Genomic DNA, 10,475 nt, shown 5'->3' with positions numbered 1-10,475 from the left:
GCGCAGGAGAGACGCCAGGTATTTGAGTTCTGGCGTTGAGCAACGTTGCCAGCGCGGGCGCCGATCAGATCGGTTAGCTGGAAACGGGGCCGAAGTGGGTGAAACAAGATTAGTGTACAAGGAACCGGGATGACGTGTCTCCACCAAAGAGACAAAGCATGGACACCAAAGATACAGAAACAAAAGGGAAATAAACAAAGAACAAAACACGTAGTGGTATCAAAGCTTCCCCCTGACGCGGAGTCTGGGGTTCCGACTGCATCACAAATTGGTCAGTGGCGGTGCTGATTATGTCATGCGGCGTATACAGCCACGTGACTGAATCGCCGCGATCGACGTGTTTCATTTGCGGCCGCTGAATCGCTGCAAAGGGTGTCGCCGTTCTCTCTTCTCCCTCTGTTTCTTGCTCGTTACCATAAGGTCTCGTGTCTTTGTTTAGTCAACCTTCGTCACCCTTGTCGGTGCATCGTGATACGCTACATAATCCCTTATCGATTGTACGATCGCACCGGGTCAAACAAGCGGAGTTTAGCCCGTGAACCCCACTCACCCTGACATTCGGAGGATACGCCCTGGAACTTGCCTCGTCGCTTACACCGAGTCTACACGTACGCCATGACCGGCCCGTCGATCCAAGATCGCACAAGCGAATTTAGCTCTATTCTGAGCCAAGCTCAGAAGCGCCTCGGTACCTCGAAGGTTGGGTCGCAGCGCCAGGCTCTGTTGACGGATGCTCAAAGGCGGGAGGCCAATGGCACAGCGCTCGATGTGCAAAGAGGAAAGGGCGCTCGGTCAGAATTCGCGCGACGAGCGCGCGATATTGGAAGAGGAATCACCGGCACGACCTCGAAGTTACAGCGATTGGCAGAATGTGAGTACCTTGGCTTTGTAGTGCAGTTTGGACAGATTCAAGCGGTCTGAGAACTGGAACAAGACTGATGCGGTAATAGTGGCCAAGCGCAAAACGCTCTTCGATGATCGCCCCGTGGAAATCTCCGAATTGACCTACGTGATCAAGCAAGACCTTGCTTCCCTGAACCAGCAGATCGCGGGCTTGCAATCCTTGACCCAGGCGCAACACCCCAAGTCTAATCGGCCAAAGACAGATCAGGAAGGGGAACACAATGATAATGTAAGTTGGGAACTGCCTGACAAGCGTACGCGCCTGGCTGACTGAATACCTTTCAGGTTGTCGTTATGTTGCAAGGGAAGCTAGCCGATGTAGGATCTAGCTTTAAGGAGGTCCTAGAAGTTCGGACCAAGAACATCCAAGCATCTCGAACCAGGACAGAGAACTTCGTGTCTTCTGTATCATCTAAATCGCAGAATGCCCTCGATTCCCAGCGCTCCGATTCTCCTTTATACAACACATCTGGGCGCCGCACGCCTCAACCTGGATTCCAAGGAAACTCATCCGATCTCTTGACGCTTGAACCATCTAACCCTTCACCGCTGGGTCGCCCCTCCATGCAATCAGATCAGCAATTGCTGGTCATGGAGGAAGCCCAAGGGAGCAACACCTATGTCCAAGCTCGTGGTGAAGCCATTGAAGCCATTGAACGGACAATTAGTGAGCTTGGTGGTATCTTCGGCCAGCTGGCCCAGATGGTCAGCGAACAATCAGAGATGATTCAGCGCATCGACGCCAACACAGACGATGTCGTGGACAATGTGCAGGGTGCTCAGCGTGAACTGATGAAATACTGGACTCGCGTTTCAGGGAATCGCTGGCTCATTGCGAAGATGTTTGGTATTCTGATGGTTTGTAATTCCTCGCCTATCCATTCTCCGACATCGCTAATGACCGAGATAGATTTTCTTCCTCCTCTGGGTCTTGATTTCCTGATAGACGCTCGTCCGACCCTTTCTTTCAATATTGTATTATAATAAGGCCGTGTCTAAACGGACGGCGGCCCTCTCTGCATGCCCCACACCCATTGAGCATCTTCTTTTTGTCTTTTGGCTAGACTCTGGGATACCTGCTTCATTCGTTTGATGTCTCCCAAGACTGCGTACTCTCTAAAGAGCCGCAAGTATATAAACTTATGTACTAATTGCACCAACAAGTTATTCCAACCCTTCTTGACTAGATTGAAGAAAAGAATATGTCAACTAATGGCTATGATGCATCCAATCGAGCCATGGCATCCCGCACCTCTGACTCTGCCCACCCCAGCGAAGGCTGATTATCAAACACCTCCCACATCAGACTATCATTCCAACCCTCCGCGGACTGCGGCTCTTCGGATTGTCCTTGTCCCATACCCGACTCTGCCCTGCCAGAAATGGAACCGGGAAGTGGATGCGCTACTTGATCACCGGAGCGCCTGTATACGTCTGCGTAAGAGTTTACTTGAATAATTTTTCCATCAACCGGAAACACAGACATCGACTCAAGCATGCCATGATCTGGTTTGATCAGTGGGGTACACAGTTCAAGAAACCTTGAAAAAAGGCCATAAAGCTTGCCAATCGAGGCATTCGCCTTGATGAATTGGCGTAGATCATCGGTGATGTTCTTGATCATTTCAAAGTCTCGCTGATCTGATGTTGCGACAATATTGCAGAATAGAACAAAGAAGGGAGACAAGGGGAACAGAAGCATTGTCCTGAAGTAAATCAGCCATAAGGTGTTGATATTTGTTCTTCGAGCAAATCTCTAAAAGGTGGCATAACATGTGAGGAAATACGGGTAACTATCGATGGTCGTGATACTGTTTGAAAAAGCTTCTTGTAGAGCTCGGAGGGTAGTCAAAGCCTTTCGAGCGGCGTAGAGGCAGTCCTCACAGACCAGGCGAGATTTGAGGACTGCTGATCGCGCTCGAATGATTGTGGTGATGAAGGAGTAATAATTGAAATCCATCGATAGCCATTCGCGCCGGAGCATCTCCCAGGAGTCGGGAAACTCCACTTCTTGACGGCTCCGTCGCTTTGAGAAGATCAGCAAATAAATAGATCGTAATGATTCTTGGTGAACTTACTATTTGGAAACTCGAGTGTATCGCGTGCGCTTGGGCGACAAGGTCTGACAGGATACTTGCTTTCTCCATGTCCCTCATCTCCTTGGTATCGAGAAGAATATTGACGAGTGTGTTCTTCAAGTGTGAGAATTTCACAATCGCTGTTATCATGGGTGTTGTCGGAAGCTCGGGATCCATATGTATCAACTGTGCTGGATCGACCTTGAGATCTGGCAAAGATTGAGGCCGAAGAAGCAGCAGGCTGAGAGTCTTGTCAAAATAATAACACGTGTATACGCAGGCGTGGATGTCGTCTTCCTCATCGTTTCGAGGCTCTGTATCCGTGATATTGTGGTAATTGAGAGCGACAAGAATTCGAGATGCGGTAGCCGTGAACATCCAACACCATGACATGTTTCCTAGATACTGGTACAATCGTTTCTGGGATCGGTCAAAGCTGATCCTTTTGAAATTATGACAAGATACGGACCCCAGAAAGTAATGCCTGAAGAAATGCCAGACTCGGAGGAGCTGTGAGGGGTATAGAGTTCAGTTCGTCGATCGCGGATAATTCGTATTGCTTCTTGAGTCTTCTAAAGTGAACCTTGAGCGGCTCGCTGGAGATCATAGGTGCCAATGCTGATATGAAGCAAACTGCCTTGACCCAGACGTTGATCCGATATAGCTGAAGGATTGGCTCGCTTTCTCTTCGTTCTATAATCGCAAGTCCCATTCGTTCCAAAGTCTTATCGGAAATATGGTCGGGCCAGGAGATAGTCTGGGAGTTGGTTTTTCGATCGCGACCTGGCAGCATCATGTGCAAAAACTCGGGAGTGAGGGTTGGTGGTGTCCAGGTCCCATCAATCTCAGTATCCTCAATTAGGCCAGCTTCATGTCGCTGAAGACCGGGGTTTGACAGCTGACCAACAAACTTCCGAGCCGTCTCTAGCGCAGTCCGCCTATCGTGGGAAAGTGCCAGGTTGCACTGAAGTTCGGACTCAATATACTCTCTTGCTTCACTGGCATGGCGTGCCGAGCCTAGGGAGTGACGTTCATCATGGTCCTTTTGCCCGGTGGTTTGCGATATTCTACGCTTTCTCTTTGGCTGCTCAAAAGGGCTGATTTCATGACGCATAGTCTCTTGGTAATGTCTCCTCTTGATAGAAGCCCTTGCAGGGTCATAATATCTTGCCTGTGGAGATGTTGGTGCAGTTTTAGAAGCGCCATGATTTACTATCACTGATGGTGGTGATGAGAACATAGAGTCATTCCGGTCTCCTTTCTCGAGTCTTGCTAATCTTTTAGATAATGCGTCGATACTAATTGATCTCAGCTTCGAATGGACGAGAGCTTTAGTAAAGGCTACATACCGAGAAAGTCGTGGTCGATGGACTCTTGCTTGTCGAGTGCGAGGGCATTCGGTCCGCGCATCTATACAATTCATGCAAGGATCTTGCCGATCGCATTTGACCTACGCGGTAGAAGATCTCACTTAATATACCTCTTTGGTATTACTCGAGACTGCCCAAATGGTAATCCGAACCTTTCTATTGTGACACATGTCACACTGACTGAGTGAGCTATGCTTATCGATTTCGCACCCAGGGGTCACTTACTGCCGGCATTGTAGCCATCCTAGAGCCGCGAAAGTGCCTTTATCACAGACTTCCAGTCGGTTTGTGCAAGGAAAAGACTTGTCGTGTCTACTCTCACAATGTATTCGTTCGTGTGTCGAGTTGGAAAGAAGATCGGGGGCCAACTCGGTTATCCGAAGAGCCGATTTCCGGACCACAAGAGACTGGCGCAAATTGTTTTCGGGGAGCTCCGATGGTAACCCCCCAGGACCCAAAAAGGTCGTTTAAAGACTGCCTTTTGATTTGGAAATTGAATGAAAATATGTCTACTCATCTTCATCGCAATATGCGCAGTCCAGTCTCACAGCGGATCCATAGAGCACCGGAACCAGCTGCTCTGGTGAATGCGGGATGGCCCCTCGACGGACCATTTCTTGATAAGCTGCTTTGAACCAGACATGGTCCAAAGTAAGAATGTTATCTTCCTCCTTAGCAGAGACATTCCTCAATGATGCCATGTGATGTCCCAAGTCATCGCGCATTTGCCACAAGAATTCTCGGCGGGCGGACCAAGTCGAAACATGCCCGTGCCCAAGCCCGTGCCCATGACCATGTGAGAGGGTCTGTGTCTTTTCATCATCTTTAGCAATCGCATGGAAAAAGTCAACAATTCTCTCCATAGTCGAATTCAAAAGAAGCAGGCTGACCCAGCTCTCGGAGGTTGAATGGCCAAATTCAGGGTGCATAAGTCGTCGGACTGTCGAGCAAAGGAGTTGCAGACAGTGCTCGGTTAGGATTATGTTCCGAGTGTTGTTAAAGGGAGGTCCTTGGAGAATCGCCTGCTGTCTTTTGAATGAAGTGCAAAATTTTTCGACATGATCTGATGAACCGCAGTCAAAGCTGTCGTCTGAAGAGTTCTCAAGAAAGAAGATCGCGTAAGCTCTGTGATGAAGGTTAGCGGGCAATGTCCGATGCTATTTGTACAGCAAGTCACCTACAATGGGCGCAGGAGTCTAGCCTGCAGTGTCTCCACGGCTTTGCTATACACGTATTCCTTCTCCGTCTTCGAACATGACCAAAGCGGGCGGGCAAGACTGTCGGTTTCCAAATGGTGCCGAATAACATGATCAGCCAAGTGGTAAGACAGTCGTATGCAGGTCGACCAACATCTTTTCAGGTCTGCCAAGTAACCTAAAGTATAACCGGCGTCGTCGTGGCCCTCACCAACAGCGTACTGAGGTGGCGGAGGCGGGAAGAGTTCTGAGATGAAAGTCAAATCATCGTCAGGCGACAGTTCAACCCCATCCTCGTAGTAGACTTCCAATTTTCTCTTCCGCGTGTGAAGGTCGAGAAACGCATGAGCGATGGCGTATTCATTTTTAGCGATGCGGTGGTGCAGTAAGCGACAAGTCAACGCCAAGGAAACAATGTCTTCAAGCTCGGAGAAAGACGTGATACGAACAAGGACATTGTCTGGAAGTTGCTTCCAAATGGGTTCCTTGTGTATCATAAGAAATGAGCTTCGCTTGGCTCTTCGAGGGACCTTTGTGCGTAGCCTGTCAAAGAATGGCGACATTGTTTATCTTATTGTAAGAATCACAGCTTCGAAGACCGTGTCTCAAAAATGTTTCAAGCAACTTCCAGCTGCGGACAAATGGATAGACCAAAACTGCAATGTAAAGTGATGAATGATGCAGCTCTTGAGGAAGTTGTGAGACAAGTTGAAACTGGGCTGTGACCCATAGTAATATTAACTAAGGTGGATATGGATGTTTCAGGTCATGTTGCCTGAGGCCTCTAAGATCTCACGTGGCCAGGTTGCTTCTGCCTGCAAGCTCAGGCGTCCACTTCTGCGTCGGCCTCTCAACTAACTTAGGACCTTTCATCACTTGGGACTGGTTATGTTATCTCAAGTAGCTAATAATCTACCCACATCTGTTCCACAGCCGTGGATTCTGGCAGGATTGCAGTAAATGGCAAGTCGCTAGAAGCGTCGAGTGCACCCAAGCCATACTCGTGCATGCTCTGTCACAAACGCAAAGTTAAATGCGATTGAAATAAGCCATGCTCGAACTATGCAAAGTCCTAGGTTGAGTGCCTCTACCGGCCTTCTCTGCCACCCCGTCTCCGCAAACCTGAGCGGGGTCCGGACGGAGACGCGTCTCAAGTCCGCGACAAATTTAGGAGAATGAGTGACGGAGAGAATCTCTCGAAAGATGCCGTGGACTCCGATCCGCCTTCAAGGCCGCGTTCAATTCCTGGAGATCGCTTCAGACGAGGACGACAACCTGTCCCAAGATGGTAACGAGGAACCTATTGATCGCTTCAATTCTGCCCCTAGGCTTGCATCCATGTCAATTGCATATTTTCAAACTATGGAAACTGCGGCAAACATTTCTCGAAAATGTCGATCCCTTGACAAAAATCTTGCATGCTCCTACAGGTCAACGACGGGTCTTAGAAGCAATGAGTGATTTGTCAAGCATTAGCATGGAGCTTGAAGCCTTGATGTTCTCCATATGTTGCATTTCACTGCTCGCTCTTTCAGCTGCGGAGGTCGAAATGTCCTTCGGCGAAAGCAAGAAGAAGAAGAAGAAGAAGAAGAAGAAGAAGAAGACGCTTTTATCGAGATGTCGACGAGGGGCTCAAATGGCCTCCCAGAACGCTTCCTTCCTGCGGACTTCGAACGTGATGGTACCCCGAGCTTTCTTGTTATATCTGGTTTGTTTTATTCTCATTTCACTTCGATCAATATTAAATCTAATGACATTAGCTGTCCATGCGGGCTTTCTCTGACCCACACACAATCTGGACTCTGGCCGGAGGTGCATTACGAATTGCGCATGGATATAGACTCACGATCTTTGAAACTGAGATGCGCTGTATAATATGGTCTCAGCTGATCATCGTAGCCTCCACATCTGCTCAATTCTGCGAGGTTGCCTCTACCCCTATGCTGGTGACCGCAGCTACCCAGCCACAAATGAAAGCTAACGATAGTGTGCCCCCGTCGGCTCCCTAGCTTCCGGCATTTATGGGAATACATACCCCAGACTATCATCGCACCACTCGAGCCTGGACAATCCAAGGAGCATGGGTTGATATGCACTGTGTCGCATGTGTGACGTCCATGTTTGGCACGTGAGTCGATCGGAGGATAGTCGCGCCCATCGGGGGGCGAGGGTCCGATCGCTGTTCCAACACAGGTCGGGGTCGGTGCCTAGGCTGCCCGAACACCTAGGGAGTAGACTTGAAATTCTTGGTCTGACATGTCTCGTACCATGATCTCTTCGCCTATATATTCATCTAGAAAAGTAGCTCTGCTTCTGGATCCGAGTCAGACGATTGCCTTCTTTCTCTTACATCATCGGCCTTCATAAAGAATCCACTTTACCAACTTGCACTTGAAGGCAATATGGCACCCGAGACAGACGTGCTGATCGCTGGCGGAGGCCCTACGGGTCTTGTACTCGCTCTTTGGCTATACAAACAAGGAGTTAAATTCCGTATCGTCGACCCAGGGACCGGCTCTGTGCAAAACTCCCGCGCTCTCGTCGTCCATGCGCGTATCCTGGAATTATATCGTCAACTTGACCTGGCTGATGATTTACTTGAGCTTGGATACAAGCTTCCCGCAACTAATGTGTGGGTTGAAGGTCAACATCGCGCTCACATCTCACTACGGGACTTTGGCAAAGAATTGACACCATATCCCTTCATGCTTATTGTTCCACAAGATGTTCACGAACGTGTGCTTGAACAAAGGCTTAACTCTCACGGTATTTTTGTGGAACGGCGTACCAAGCTTGAGAGTTTCGTGGACAATGGACGGAGCATCACCGCAAAGCTTGTTCGTCAGGATGATAGGACCGAGATGACCTGCGAGGCAACATATATCGTTGGCTGCGATGGCGCTCACTCGGTTGTGCGACATGAGATTGGCGCAGAGTATGAGGGCGATACATACGTGCCGTTATTCTATATTGTCGACCTTGAGTTTGAGGAACAAGATAGCCCCTTCTTTAATGGCGAAGCTAATTTGAGCTTTGTGGAAGATACATTCAACTTGATCCTTCCGTACGCGCAGGGAAGGCGTGTCAGATTAATCGGTACTACAATTCCGAAAACCAACGGGAGCCACAAAGATCACAATTTATCGGAGCCTCACGCAGAAGTCACTTTCGAAGATATCCTGCCAGACATCCAAAGAGCGTCCAAGATCGAAATAAAAGAAGTGAATTGGTTCTCCCTGTACCGCTGCCATCATAGAGTGTCTTCAATCTTCCACAAGAACCGAGCATTCCTCGTTGGCGACGCTGCTCACATCCATAGTCCCGTGGGTGGACAGGGCATGAATACTGGAATCATGGACGCTATCAATCTCGCATGGAAATTGGCCACCGTCATAAAACAGGATTCAATGACAGACGAAGCCAAACTTCGTCTTCTCCAATCATACGAACCTGAACGGCGTGCATTTGCACTTAGCGTCGTGGGCGCTACGGATCGTGGATTCACTTTCCTCACGAGTCCCGGTTTCCTATCACACATGCTACGAGTCTGGGTGATCCCTTATGTGGCTCCACTGGTCATCCGGTTCAAGTTCGCCAGAATGGAAATCTTCAAACGTGCATCACAGCTGGTTTGCAGCTACCGCGGTAGTCCTATCAGCCAAGAAGCAAAGGGATCTGAGACAGTTCAGCCCGGAGACCGCATGCCATGGGCAAAGACAGAAGCTTCCGATAACTTCGTAACTCTGGGGTATCTCTGTTGGCAGCTTCATGTGTACGGTGAGCCACAACCCGAATTGTGGACATGGTGCCAAAAATTGAATGTCCGGCTACACGTGTTCCATTGGGATAAGATTTACGATGGTGTCGGATTGAAGAGAGATGCTGCGTATTTGATCCGACCAGACCACTATGTTGCCGGTATCTTTGAAGGGGATTCGATATTGCATGAACTCGATGAGTACTTCTCCACACGTGGGTTGATGTGTTGGCCTTACTTAAGTGACTAGGCGTGTGGAGCTTGGCTTGTAATTTCGATTTTATTTTCTAGCGTTCAAGTTTAGGAAGTGTCATAAAGCATGAGCTTGCCCAGTCTCGGACTTGACAACCGAAGCCGTAAGAGATCCATAAAGTAAACCACCTTGCATTCTTCAAATCTTCCTTTAAAGCAGTTGCACCCGTAGTTTTGATCTAGTGTTTTGGGAAATTGTGGAGGCGGGTCGAGGTGCCCGAAATGGAACTAATGAGCGACTTTTCATCATCACCGAGGGGCGAAGTCTACTCATCGATGTCCTGACCAGTAGGGTTTTCTCGTAAAATCACGTTATTTGCGGATAGGAGCACTTGTTAGATCTCCGAACATGAGTCGGCACTGAGTTTTTGCATCGCTGCACCAAACATCTCCGCCAGTACTAAGAATAATTCCTCCTGAAAGACACTAAACACGGTTTGCGGTGTGTAGAGTCATTTGTAAGATATCAATTTGTTGTGTGTCTATAATGAATTCAAAAAAGACTTCGAGCTCTCAGAATGTTGAGTGGTTTCCAAGGAAATGGTCTCTTGAAGCCATATTATTGACTCCAACCTTTCTCCGAGAAATTCAAAAGAATCAACACCATGCATGTAGGACTGCCCAGAATATCTAAGCAGTCTAAGCATTTACATGATTCATGGCCTTGGGATGTGTTTCGGACCCGAACCGCGGATCCAGGACTCGGGTCCGGTTGAATGGCTGTGTTTACACCCGGAGATAGTGCGACCATGTCCAGAATCCGGAAACAATAGCATTCCGGTGAATCACGGAAAGATATATCTATGGACCTGAATGGAGTATATAAGAGGGCAGATGTCGACAAGAAACCCCGATGGTTTGAGCTGGAAACCAGGGGATTAACCGCGACATTGACACAACCATTCTTCTCGACTTCCCA

At 48.7% G+C, this 10,475-nt stretch overlaps 5 protein-coding genes across 5 annotated transcripts; 3 read left to right on the top strand and 2 right to left on the bottom strand.

Annotated features, from left to right (window-relative positions):
• Nucleotides 1–615: 615 nt before the first annotated feature.
• N7477_006952 (t-SNARE syntaxin) lies at nt 616–1,846 on the top strand (the record flags this gene model as incomplete). Its single annotated transcript, XM_056968615.1, has 4 exons — nt 616–871; nt 951–1,132; nt 1,189–1,761; nt 1,814–1,846. 4 exons carry the CDS (start codon nt 616–618, stop codon nt 1,844–1,846), a joined length of 1,044 nt encoding a protein of 347 aa, XP_056821411.1.
• Nucleotides 1,847–2,119: 273 nt separating this feature from the next.
• On the bottom strand, nt 2,120–4,391 carry N7477_006951 (fungal specific transcription factor domain-containing protein; the record flags this gene model as incomplete). Its single annotated transcript, XM_056968614.1, has 5 exons — nt 2,120–2,609; nt 2,691–2,929; nt 2,982–3,401; nt 3,451–3,998; nt 4,331–4,391. The coding sequence occupies 5 exons, from the start codon at nt 4,389–4,391 to the stop codon at nt 2,120–2,122; spliced, it is 1,758 nt and encodes a 585-aa protein (XP_056821410.1).
• A 469-nt stretch (nt 4,392–4,860) lies between these two features.
• On the bottom strand, nt 4,861–6,110 carry N7477_006950 (uncharacterized protein; the record flags this gene model as incomplete). Its single annotated transcript, XM_056968613.1, has 2 exons — nt 4,861–5,476; nt 5,533–6,110. 2 exons carry the CDS (start codon nt 6,108–6,110, stop codon nt 4,861–4,863), a joined length of 1,194 nt encoding a protein of 397 aa, XP_056821409.1.
• Nucleotides 6,111–6,750: 640 nt separating this feature from the next.
• N7477_006949 (fungal specific transcription factor domain-containing protein) lies at nt 6,751–7,556 on the top strand (the record flags this gene model as incomplete). Its single annotated transcript, XM_056968612.1, has 3 exons — nt 6,751–6,835; nt 7,083–7,255; nt 7,308–7,556. 3 exons carry the CDS (start codon nt 6,751–6,753, stop codon nt 7,554–7,556), a joined length of 507 nt encoding a protein of 168 aa, XP_056821408.1.
• A 393-nt stretch (nt 7,557–7,949) lies between these two features.
• N7477_006948 (putative FAD binding monooxygenase) lies at nt 7,950–9,554 on the top strand (the record flags this gene model as incomplete). Its single annotated transcript, XM_056968611.1, has 1 exon — nt 7,950–9,554. The coding sequence occupies one exon, from the start codon at nt 7,950–7,952 to the stop codon at nt 9,552–9,554; it is 1,605 nt and encodes a 534-aa protein (XP_056821407.1).
• Nucleotides 9,555–10,475: the final 921 nt, after the last annotated feature.

This window comes from Penicillium maclennaniae, assembly GCF_028827695.1.
Source record: "Penicillium maclennaniae strain IBT 15551 chromosome Unknown utg000006l:1.0-2513246.0:1.0-2515036.0, whole genome shotgun sequence".
Taxonomy (NCBI): domain Eukaryota; kingdom Fungi; phylum Ascomycota; class Eurotiomycetes; order Eurotiales; family Aspergillaceae; genus Penicillium; species Penicillium maclennaniae.
The sequence above is the reverse complement of the archived record's forward strand: the minus strand, read 5'-3'. Positions and strand labels throughout refer to the sequence as shown.